Here is a 12,668-nt window from a genome sequence, read left to right as displayed (position 1 = left end):
TAGCCCTGACTCCATTAACCACGCTTGTTGAAGATCAGTATATAAGAATTCCTATATACACCATGGAATACTATGCAGCCATAAAAAAGGATGAGTTTGTGTCCTTTGTAGGGACATGGATGCAGCTGAAAATCATCATTCTCAGCAAACTATCGCAAGAACAGAAAACCAAACACCACATGTTCTCACTCATAGGTGGGAACTGAACAATGAGATCACTTGGACTCGGGAAGGGGAACATCACACACCGGGGCCTATCACGGGGAGGGGGGAAGGGGGAGAGATTGCATTGGGAGTTATACCTGATGTAAATGACGAGTTGATGGGTGCTGATGAGTTGATGGGTGCAGCACACCAACATGGCACAAGTATATATATGTAACAAACCTGCACGTTATGCACATGTACCCTAGAACTTAAAGTATAATAATAAAAATAAAAATAAAAAATTTCCTGGTATTCTCAAAACAGCCTCTGGTGTCTCTTTGCAAATAATATCATCCATCCATCTCTCCATCCTTCCATTCATTCATTCATTTATTCTATAATTGTCAATTTTCTGAGCAGCTATTACACACCAGGCATCATGTGAAAATGGAAGGTAGAACAGTGGCTAAGCAGAGGAACCTCTGGTGGTAGCTGGCTGGTCCTGGGCTGAAGTTCATGAGAGGTGACACAGCTGTGCAGCCAGCAGGTGCTCTACAAACATTTAGATGAGTGAAAATAGTGAGGGAGTGACCATCCAACACCTGGATTTGAAGGATAGTTTGGGTTCTCCAAAAACCACACTTGCAACAGGTTGTATACTGCAGGTAGGCCTGGATTAGTGACCTAAATTTCATCTTATCTTGAGGAGAGAGAACTTTGATATAAGGGCTCAGGGAATCCCAGCTCCTTTGTTCCTTCCCATGTTGGCTGCAGAGAAGGAATTCCCCATGAAAACCAGGGTCTTCAGGGCCTGCTGTCACAATGGACAGAACAAACGGATGGACTAAAAGGGCCAAGTTGCTCCAGAGCTTCTGAATGTGACCATTCTTCCCAGAGTTTCACTGCTCAGAACTCTCCTTCATAGAAAGAGGTTAGCCTGCCCTTATGCTATTTACCCTGAGTTCCTCCTTGGAGAAAAGACTTCTTAGAACCAAAAGAATCATTTTAGTTTCTCCTTTCCCCTACCAGGCAAGAGTATACTGAGTGATGGATTAACAGAATATTACTATTTTTCACCTGGTCACCATGGCTTTGGCCTTCCAGAAGAACCAGAAATACCTATTGTTTATCTCTGCATTCACTTCAAATATTAAACAGCCCTACAAGTGTCACCTGTGCTGAGGATTAGACTCTTGCTGAAGATAGGACTGTTTCTGGTTCCAGCAGCCCCAGAATGTCTTCCTTCTCTCTCTTTCAGCCCACACCACCCTCCCTGTAAACACTACACCTGAGAGCAAAGGGTGCTCGGGGGATAAAGCCCAGGTGACATCCTTGTCAGACAGCAAGTGCCACAGGTTTCATCACAAAAGTTGAGTCAACAGGTGGATGGGGGAAGAGGGGTGAATCACGTCTGACAGGTAAGGAATGTAGGCACAGCAGCCCAGATAGATCCTGTTTCCTTGAGGCAGGGCTTGTTCCCTGCATAAAAAAGCCAGTTGGCTGGGAACACTACGCCAGTTCTAAGGGATCAAACGGAGTGTTCCTCTCTGCACACCAGGTCAGTCTCTTTACTTGCAACTCTTTAGCATCCATTCTATGTATTTAATTTTTATTAGAGTCTCCTTGGCCTTCTTGGTATTTTTTTTTCCTCATTATTGAATTTGGTCATAGCCATGCAGACTGTTCAACTGAATTATAACCTCTAGGAATATCTTCATTTTAAAAGTAATCACACTGTGGGCTTGAAGAGACTTTAGACATTATCAGTTCTTCTTCATTCACTCTTTCTGTGTCAGCAAGCAGGAGGTTGGTTTAGTCAAGGATCCATAGTAAATTTGTCATAGGATAAGGACTAGAACCCAGGTCCATAGCACTTTCCCTGACATTATAATTCCGTCTTATTTATAATTTTAATACAGAGAATTTTATTCTTTCAACAAATACTTTTGTGAGAGCTTACTGTATTTGACAATTTGGTTGCAAAGAAATAATTTAAGCAGCAGAAAATGTACTCTATGATATACAATTTAATCAGGAAATATGAGCTAAAATGCAATGTATAATGGTAACATCAGTGCCAGGTGATTAGGGCAAGTTCTGTAGCAGTTTGGGAATACAGAGATTTATGGAAGGTTTTCTCTAGAGAAGCCCCTAAAAGCGCCATATGAAGTGATTTGTGGTGTTTCGTTAGTGCTTGAATGAGCAGGAACAAGGAAAACATTTAAGACAGATGAGCACTTGCGCTAGGCCAGAGGTGGGATTGTGTAGTGTTCTAGAGAGGTCGGAGTTATACCATAGATGATAAGCCATGCTATTTATCAGAAATGAGTGGGTAGATTTAATTTATTAGGTTTTTTTTCAAATAACCTCACATTTCCAATGATCCAGTATTATGAGTCTCATATTCCTGCTAGAAGCCTGTTATTGTGCTGTGTAAGAAGAAAGAGAGCACCAGGAGAGGCCTTGCACTAGTGGAACAAGAGCAAATCATCTTTGAGTTCCTCTTCAAAGGCTCAGAAATTAAGTATTCTTTGTGGTCAAGAAGGGGGATGTACATTTGCTTTTTAAGAGACTTGAAGTGTTATTCACCATGGCTTATTCCCTAGTTATTCTCTGTTGAAATCATCTGTTCTGTCTCTAGGACCAGCCACTGTTGAAGCATGAGTTCCCAGCAGCAGAAGCAGCCCTGCCCCCCACCCCCTCAGCTTCAGCAGCAGCAGGTGAAACAGCCTTGCCAGCCTCCACCCCAGGAACCATGCATCCCCAAAACCAAGGAGCCCTGCCTCCCCAAAGTGCCTGAGCCCTGCCACCCCAAAGTGCCTGAACCCTGCCAGCCCAAGGTTCCAGAGCCCTGCCACCCCAAGGTGCCTGAGCCCTGCCCTTCAACGGTCACTCCAGCACCAGCCCAGCAGAAGACCAAGCAGAAGTAATGTGGTCCGCAGCCATGCCCTTGAGGAGCCAGCCACCAGATGCTGAATCCCCTATCTCATTCTGCGTATGAGTCCCATTTGCCTTGCAATTAGCGTTCTGCCTCCACCAAAAAAGAATATGCTATGAAGCTTTGTTTCCTGTACACTCTGAGTCTCTGAATGAAGCTGAAGGTCTTAGTACCACAGCTAATTTTCAGCTGCTCAGAATTCATCTGAAGAGAGACTTAAGATTAAGGCAAATGATTCAGCTCTCTTATACCCCCATTAAATTCACTTTCAGTTCCACTTTTGACTGTGTGTCATTGACTCTACAACTTCATTTCTTTCCCTCATGAAGCAGGAGCTGTACACAGAGATGGGTTGGTGAAGAAGGGCTTTGTCCAGAAGGCATCTGATACTCGCACTAGGAGGGTGAGGGGCTGCCCCGACAAGCATTCCTGGGCTGCCTATGGGAAGTTGTGCAACGCCACCTAGAGGCTGTTGCTTTGGGCATCCAGGGCTGGAGCAGGGCTCTCCTCTTGCAACTCCATGAGTCATGCCAGAGTTTAGTTAGCACTTGTCTAAGCTGACTCTGACTCACTAATCCTGAATGCCTTCCCTCCAAATCTGACTTTTAGACTGCTAACTTACCAGCCAATTGCTGTTTATTTCAAGTAATGTTGTTCCTACATATGCTAACCCGCTCCTTCTCACTCATTTCTCTCTGATACCTACAACCAAGATTTCCAAAGACGCACAGACTCCGCTCTTTATCCCAATTAGTCATTTCTAGTCTCTGAGTGCCAACTCTGGACCAGAAACAGAATAAGGGAGATTTAAGGTGCTTGCCAGGGGCATTTGCAGTGCCCTGGGGATGTACTTCACTCCCTACCCCACCCCTCATTCAAACACACATACACACATGTACAACAACACACACGAGATCTGGAGTCCTCACAGAGTAATACACAAAAGCTGATCCAGTTTGGAGACTGTTTTTCTCACATAGGTGCGAACCACGGAAGTCAGAACTGTAAAACCCACCCTCACTCATCTCCCTGTAGTATCAACATGTTTCCAGTCAAATTAAACAAGCTAGAATTACAACAGTGTGTTCATACACATGTGCATATATGTTTATATTGATGGAAATATAGGTTGCTTTTGCATGTAACTGGGAAACAAAGCAAGTTTTTCTGCAGTAGTATAAAAGAGATTCTTTTTCTTAGGATGGAAAATGAAATAATAAAACAATTACATGCCATTGATGTAACTCAAGAAATTGTGATACTTTTGATCATGGCATTTTTACTTGATTGCGTTATTTAAAATTACAAAGCCTATATGAAAAATGATTACCCTAAAAGTTGTATTACCCTAAGGGTTTTCTTGTTTAATTAGTAGGTAAAAATCTACCATCATATCCAAATATAAGTGCCTCCTAGCACCAAACCAATTAGCCAAGCAGAAAAAAAGGTGTTGCAATGATGCTAGTCAGCATAGGTTAGCTACTATAACAACACTCCCCTATGTTGTTGGAGCTTCATCGAGTAAAAGTTACCTTGCACTCATATAAAAGTCCAATATGGGTTAGTAAAGTCTTTGTTACACAGAGTCATGAAGAGACAGTCCTTCCTTCATATGTCTCACCATCTCTGAGTGCTGTGCCCTATAAATCCAAGCACAAGAACAGGGAAATAGACTGAATATAAAGGTGCTCCTGCACTTACCCACTTGGAACAAGAAACAGCACGCATCCCTCAGTTCTTATCGACTTGTGTAGAACTTGGTCACATAGCCCTGTCAATCTCACAAAGTTAAGAAATGTAGTTTACTGGTGTGCTCAGAAATAAGAGGGAGACACAGATTTGGGTGAGCTTCTCAAGCTTCAGCCACAGAATAGCCTTCTTGTTCTCAAATATCCATCTGTTCCTTTTGTCTCATAAGCAGAACACAAACCCCTAAGGAAAAAAAAACCTTATGGTCCCCGCCAGCTCAAAATCTAGGATCTCTAGATAACATGAAATTCTCTCCATCGTGTCTTCCTATGGCTCCTTTTGTTCAGCAAATTATGAAACAAACAAATGGGCCATTTCTTCCTGTTACCCAGCAACCAATGACAATGCAGGTACAGGAGAGCTAAATCAAAACTACCATGTTCAAAGGAAGATAATTGTGACACACGGCAACCACTAGGCCTTAGTACTCTGAAATCCAACTGGGCAGGCATTGTGAAGCCACAGTCTTCCCACTGCAATATACCAGAAGTGGTAGAAGTTCCTTTTAAGGTGTTAATTCTGTTCTCTGAAAGGAACTCCTTTTAATTTTGCTATTCATTGTTCTGCCATCTGTAGAATTATTCTTTTTTTAATACTGTTCTCTATAATCAAACCTGAGGTGTGTATTGTGGATTGTGCCCTTCTTGATTAGGTAAGCTTTGCAGCTCACTTTTCTTTCTTAAATTTTTTATTATTTTTTTCTTTTCTATAATTTCAACTTGTTTTTAGATTCAGGAGTTGATACGGATTGGTTCTGTGTCCCCATCCAAATCTCACATGGAATTGTAATCCTCAGTGTTGGAGGAGGGGCCTGGTGGGAGGAGATTGGATCTTGGGGGCAGACTTCCCCCTTGCTGTTCTCATGATAGTGAGTGAGTTCCCACAAGATCTGGTTGTTTAAAAGCGTGTAGCACTTCCACCTTCGCTCTCTCTCCTGCTCTGCCATGTGAAGATGTGCCTGCTTCCTTTTTGCCTTCTGCCGTAAGTGTAAGTTTCCTGAGGCCTTCCCAGCCATGCTTCCTGTACAGCCTCTGGAACTGTGAGTCATTGAAACCTATTTTCTTTATAAATTACCCAGTCTCAGGTAGTTCTTTATAGCAATGCAAGAACAGACTAATACAGGGGTATACACTTGTAGGTTTGTTACATGGGTGTGTTGTGTGATGCTGAGGCTTGGAATATGAATGAGTCCATTACCCAGATAGTGAGCATAGTAACCAATAGGTAGTTTTTCAACCCATACCCACCTCTGTCTCTTTCCCCTCTATTACTCACCTGTGTCTATTGTTGCCATCTTTATGTCCATGAGTACCCATGTTCAGCACCCATTTGTAAGTGAAAACATGTGGTATGTAGTTTTCTGTTCTCACATTAATTTGCTTAGGACAGTGGCCTCCAGCTCCATCCATGTTACTCCAAAGAACATGATTTAATTCTTTTTTCCGGCTGTGTAGCATTCCATGGTATATATGTGCCACATTTTCTTTATCCAGTCCACTGTTGATGGGCACCTAGGTTGATTCCATGACTTTGCTATTGTGAATAACGCGGCAATGAACATACAAGCGGATGTGTCTTTTTGGTAAAATAATCTATTTTCTTTTGTATATATACTCAGTAATGGAATTGCTGGGTGAAATGGTAGCTCCCTTTTAAGTTCTTTTAGAAATCTCCAAATTGCTTTCCACAATGACTGAACTAATTTATATTCCCATCAACTGTGTATAAACATTCTCTTTTCTCCACAGCCTTGGCAGCAACTGTTGGTTTTTGACTTTTTAAATAGTAGCCATTCTAACTGGTGTGGGATCTTATGGTGGTTTTGACTTACATTTCTGTGGTAATTAGTGATGTTGAGCATTTTTTCATGTTTTTTGGCCACTTCTATGTCTTCTTTTGAGAAATGTCTGTTCCTATCTTTTGCCCACCTTTTAATGTGATTGTTTGGTTTTTGCTTGTTATGTTGTTTAAATTTCTTTTAGATTCAGGATATTAGACCTTTGTCAGATAATTTACAGATATCTTCTCCCATTAAGTAGGTTGTCTGTTTGCTCTGTTGAAAGTTCCTCTTGCTGTGAAGAGGCTCCTTAGTTTAACTAAGTCCCACTTGTCAACTTTTAGTTTCATTGCAATTCTTGTTAAGAACTTGGTCATAAACTCTTTCCCAAGACCAGTGTCCAGAATGGTGTTTCCTATGTTTTTTTCTAGGATTCTTATATTTGAGGCTTTACATTTAAATCTTTAATCCATCTTGAGTTAACTTTTGCAGATGGTGAAAGATAGAGGTCCAGTTTCATTCTTCTGCACATGGCTAGCCAGCTATCCCAGCACCATTTATCTAATAAAGAGTTCTTTCCCTGTTGCTCATTTTTGTTGACATTGTCTACAATTAGATGGTTGTAGGTGTACAACTTTATTTCTGGGTTCTCCATTCTGTTCCATTGGTCTATGTGTCTGTTTTTGTTTCAGTACCATGCTGTTTTGGTTATTGTAGCATTATAGTATAGCTTAAAGGCAGGTAATGTGATGCCTCCAGTTTTGTTCTTTTTGTTTAGGATTGCTTTAGCTATTTGAGCTCTCTTTTGGTTTTATATGGATTTTAGAATAGGTTTTTCTAATTCTGCAAAAAACAGCGTTCATAGTTTGAAAGGAATAGTGTTGAATCTGTAGGTTGCTTTGGGCAGTATAGCCATTTAACAATGTACAAAATCAGTAGCATTTGTATACATCAATAATGTTCAATCTGAGAGTCAAGTTGAAAATGGAATCCCATTTACAATAGCCATGGAAAAAAAATAACTAGGAATACATATAATCAAGGAGGTGAAAGGGAGAATATACAACATCCCTACAGGGAGAACTATAAAGCACTGCTGAAAGAAATCATAGATAACACAAACAAATGGAAAAAATTCCATGTCCATGGATGGGAAGAATGCAGCTCACTTTCTAACAAAGTGTGGTTTAAGGCTCTTAGAAAGCTGTTTTGCTTCATTTCCTTTTGTTTTGTTTTAAGATCTAGCTTGTGCTTACCTTGGGAATATGATTCCTCAAAAATTTAGTAGATTTCTAATCTATTTTCTTCTAGCCGGTTCTATATGCTAGTAACTATACCCACATTTCTTTCACAGATGAAATTCTTGGGCTTATTTATTCCTTCCTTTTTCCATGTCTTTCTTCCTCAACTGTGGCTTCTTTGACATTATTTGGAAAAATAAACTTAGATGTGATGACATTAAAACTTAATCTAATCTTAACTCCAAACCTGAGTTTTAATGAACTTCTGTCTCTCAAAATTATTCTCGATTGTATCTTTCTATTTAGAAGTGATCAAGTTTCCCAACTTTGCAGATTTTTGGTTTCCCTCTATACCCTTGCACTTATGTTTAAAAGAAAGCCCATTTTCTTTGTTTTTAAAATACTTTTATTGACACAGAATTTACATACCATAAAATTCACCCTTTTGAAGTGTACATTCAATAGTACTTAGTAGGTTCACAGTTACACAATTATCACCAGTATCTAATTTCAGAATCCTTTAATCACTCCTCCAGATAACTCCATACCGATGAGTTGTCAATCCTCATTCCCCTGCCCCTGGACCCCAAGAAATCACAAGCCTACTTTCTGGTTCTATAAATTTGCCTATTCTGGACATTTCATATAAATAATATTATACAATATTTGGTCCTTTGAGTCTGGCTTCTTTAACTTAGCATAATATTTTAAATACTGATTTTTGTTGTAACATGTATCAGTATTTCATTCCTTTTAATTGCCATCTTTATGTTCATGAGTACCAAATGTTTAGCTTCCATTCATAAGTGAGAACATCTGGTATTTGGTTTTCTGTTCTCATATTAATTTATTCAGGATAATGGCCTTCAGCTTCATTCATGTTGCTGCAAAAGACATGATTTCTTCCTTTTTCATGGCTATGTAGCATTCCATGGTGTATATGTAATTATATGTATTCAATTGTAACTTTTTAATTTAATTGTAACTTTGTACCCATTTAATTATTATTTAATCATAATTAAATTGTATTATTTGTATTTTGTTGTTGTAATAAATTAATTTTATAGTTTAATTATAAATAAAAATTATAATTCATTATTATATTTATTTATTTGCAACTTTATACCCATTTAATTATAACTTTGTACCCATTAACTAACCTCTCCCCATCCTTCCCTCCCTCCCCTCATACTCCCTAATCCCTGGTAACCACTGTTCTACCCTCTACCTTCATGAGAGTAACTTTATTAGCTCCAACATGTGAAAGAGAACTTACAATATTTGTCTTTCTGTGTCTTACTTATTTCATTTAACATAATGTCCTGTAGGTTCATCCATGTTGTCACAAATAATATTATATTCTTTTCATTGCTGAATAGTGTTCTACTGTGTATATAAACCATATTTTCCTAATCAATTTATCCGTTACTGGACACTTAGGTGGATTCCATATCTTGGCTATTGTGCAAAGTGCTGTGATAAACAGGGGAATGCAAATATCTTTCTGACATACTAATTTCATCTCTTTTGGGTATACACCCTGTAATGGGTTTGCAAGATCATATATTATTTCTATTTCTAACTTTTGAGGAGCTTTCATACTGTTTTCCGTAATGGGTGTACACATGGTATTAGGTTTTCTGTTTCTGATTTCATTGGCTTAGGATAATGGCCTCCAGTTCGATCCACATTGCTACGACAGACATGATCTGATTTTTTTTATAGCTGTGTAGAATTAATGGTGTATATTTATCACTTTTTTAAGTCCACTCTACTACCGATGGGCATTTAGGTTGATTCTATGCCTTTGCTATAGTGAATATGGCTGCGATAAATATACACTTGCTTGTGTCTTTATGGTAGAACAATTTATATTCCTTCGGGTATATACCCAACAGTGAGATTGCTGGGTCAAATGGTAGTTCTGTTTTCATGATGATGTATTGCTGCTAATAGACTACTATCAAATGAGTAGTAATGATATGTCAGGAATTGTGTCAACCAAATTCCTGATATTAATTCCATTTTATGCCCAAGATAAGTTTGTGATATAAATATTATTTTCCACATTTTGGAATGAAGAGATTAAAATTCTGATTGATTTGTTCGATATGACCCAAAATTCAGATAACAATATTTGTGAAATCCTGGTCCTGGAGATAAGAGAAAGGTAGAACTAAATCCAAATGATCATATAATATTACTAATAAAGCAGATTTGAAGGGAACAAAATATTCATTCACAAATATTATGCATAGATACTTTATTCAGGTAGTGAAAGGAAAGTGACAACTGCACAGGTGGTTGAAGCTTATGCCCAGGGGACAGACAGACACAGGAAACATCAACAGAATTCTCTGATGGTTCCCAGGGTGACAGCTGTTGCTCTTTCTTCTGAAGCTCTGGGAGCTGGCACAGCCCAGGACTTCCTTTTCTCAGCTTCACATGGACAGTGGCAGTATGGGCAACCTCAGAAAGGAAACCTTTCGCTGTCACGGATCATCACGGGCAGGTCACAGGTTAAAGAGAAAGAAGCTCCCTGTGTATCCCTGGATGGCTTTGATGAGAAGATGCAGGTGAAGCTGTGGAACAAGGTGAGCCAAATATCCTTATCCTTTCATGATCCTGATGAATCCTGAGGCTGTTACTTGCTCTTGGGTGGATACTTTGGCTGGCAGGGTGGGGAAGGTGTCACAGGAGGATATTTCTGCTGGCACTGCTGAGGTGGGGAGGGCTGTGGACACTTCGGTGGTGGGCAGGGCTCAGGGCACTTCGGGGGTGGACATGGCTCTGGGCACTTTGGCGTGGGGCACACAGGAGGTGGCTGGCAGGGCTGTTTGCACTGCTGCTGTTGATAAGACATCCTGCTGGAGTCTCAGAATCTGAAAGAAATGATATGACAGTGTTCACGGGAAGGAACTCCTCCAGAGAGAGAAGCCAATGCTTATGTAATACCATGAAATATTATTGCTCCCTCTCCAAGAAATTATTTAAACTCTTAACTGCCTTTTCAAGACTCCCTCATTTCTCCCTTCCACTTTAGCAAATTGCTTCCTTGGCCCTGGGAAATCTGGTGTTTTCTCATACAATTTTTCCAAGGAAAATATCTCTGTAGTAATGAACCAAGCATGTCATCTCTGTGAAAATAACATCTTTAGTAAAGGCAGTGACAAGTTCAGATACCATAAGCAATCTCACAAGCCATTTCTATTATCATTATCTGTAGTAAAGTCCCAGTGGGTTGATTTGAGCACAGAACAAAGGGCTGTTTGGGAAGGATTGTAGGCTCTTGGCACCTGTTAAGACACAAACCTTTGAAAAAGACACCAGGAAAACATGGGGAAAAAATATTTTTTTCTTTTTTCTTCTTCAATTCAAAGCTTTCCTATTAAATTCTCTGTCCATATGGACATGTAACTGTATACGAGAAACAAGCTAAAATAACGTAGCACCGTACTCTAATTCTAAATTTCCATCTACTAAGTAACGTCAAACCCATGGTCACAGAATTGTATCAACCAAACTTGCTGTTTTCACATTAAATTCAACATTTCAGGGCACAAAGAACTGAGGAACTTAAGGACTCACACTCACCAGGTTGTCCAAAGCAGGTCAGTGCTAGAGTACCAGGAGTTCAAGAGTCGTGCAGCAGGGAACCTCTTTATAGGACTTGCTGCCCCACCCAGTGGGAAGTGGAACTGCCTAAAAGTGGGCTCGTCCAGCAACGTCCAAAGTAAAATGCAAATGTATCCATATCTGGCATGAGAGGGATTCTCAAACTAGGAAATATCCTGTTCTGGGATCTCCCCACTGGGTTAAGTGCTTATGACTCACAGAGGACCTGCCTTAGATCTCAGTTTCAGTGACTTATGTCAGAGAGATAATCGGGGGATTCTCTAACTGGTTGTCCAGGGCTCTCTTTCTTGATTGGGAACAATGATCCTTTCCTATCTTACCCCCGCTGAGTCATAAAACTTTCTGTCCTCATCCACTCTAGCTGAATGCCATATTGTTGTACATGAACCCAACTCCACCTCTACTTTCCTCATACAATTGGCCAATGTGCTAGAAGGAAGGAGAGACCTAACGAAGGCCTGAGCTAAGCTTTTTCTTTGCTAAGTTCCATGACGGCAGGCATGTCACCTCTCCTCCCTGGGATTATAAACAGAGGAGAATAATACTTACCTCTGTGTTTGCAGGCTGACCACATTGTGCTATCTGCTGATCCTGTTCAAGACTGAAATTTTCTTTGCCACCTATTTCTCGCATAAAACCCCAGATTTTTACCTATATTCCTTTCCTCTTTGAAGCCGTCTTCTATACCACATTTGTAGCTTCTACACCACATTCGTAGAGGCACTTGCATCCCAGGACAGATTCGAGAGCAAGATCTAGTCTCCCCAGCACGTTTGCTACTTGCTGCCATCAAGGATGTGTACTACAGCCTTTTTATTTATAAAAGGTAATGGAGAGAAGGAAACCAAAGTTACAAGTATTCACTCAAAATCTATGTATGGAACCATGCTTATATGGTTCCCTGTGAACATCCTATAGAGAACAAGCTGCATAGACATTATCGTATGTAAAGAATTCAAAGTAGGTTTGCAGAGTGAGGAAGGTCACAGCACTTAAAGTCTAACTCTGAGGGAAAATACAAACAAAGGGTAATCCAATATGTATTCTTCCTCTCTATTTCCAAACAGGCTTTAGATGCTTCTCAGTGTTTTTTAATTTGTTTGCATGTTCTTCCTTTTTCTTTTCCATAAACCTTCTAGTCCCGCAAACTCCTAGATTATCAACTCATACCGCAATGTAC

General features: G+C 40.0%; 2 protein-coding genes across 2 annotated transcripts; one reads left to right on the top strand and one right to left on the bottom strand.

The window, feature by feature from the left end:
- Positions 1-1,658: 1,658 nt before the first annotated feature.
- On the top strand, positions 1,659-3,362 carry SPRR1B (small proline rich protein 1B). Its single transcript, XM_017847833.1, has 2 exons — positions 1,659-1,705; positions 2,789-3,362. Exon 2 carries the CDS (start codon positions 2,808-2,810, stop codon positions 3,075-3,077), a length of 270 nt encoding a protein of 89 aa, XP_017703322.1. The 5' UTR covers positions 1,659-1,705; positions 2,789-2,807; the 3' UTR covers positions 3,078-3,362.
- A 6,884-nt stretch (positions 3,363-10,246) lies between these two features.
- LOC108512560 (small proline-rich protein 2B-like) lies at positions 10,247-11,487 on the bottom strand. The gene is made up of 2 exons (XM_017847840.1): positions 11,447-11,487; positions 10,247-10,734 (listed from the first exon to the last, which is right to left on the bottom strand). The coding sequence occupies exon 2, from the start codon at positions 10,713-10,715 to the stop codon at positions 10,497-10,499; it is 219 nt and encodes a 72-aa protein (XP_017703329.1). The 5' UTR covers positions 10,716-10,734; positions 11,447-11,487; the 3' UTR covers positions 10,247-10,496.
- Between the last annotated feature and the right edge of the window lie 1,181 nt (positions 11,488-12,668).

This window comes from Rhinopithecus bieti, unplaced genomic scaffold (genome assembly GCF_001698545.2).
Source record: "Rhinopithecus bieti isolate Rb0 unplaced genomic scaffold, ASM169854v2 scaffold_30448, whole genome shotgun sequence".
NCBI lineage: Eukaryota > Metazoa > Chordata > Mammalia > Primates > Cercopithecidae > Rhinopithecus > Rhinopithecus bieti.
This window is presented reverse-complemented; position numbering and strand designations above follow the sequence as displayed.

Excerpts from the sequence above, each read along its gene's own strand:
- SPRR1B (XM_017847833.1), top strand. The coding sequence starts at position 2,808 with ATGAGTTCCCAGCAGCAGAAGCAGCCCTGCCCCCCACCCCCTCAGCTT.
- LOC108512560 (XM_017847840.1), bottom strand. The coding sequence starts at position 10,715 with ATGTCTTATCAACAGCAGCAGTGCAAACAGCCCTGCCAGCCACCTCCT.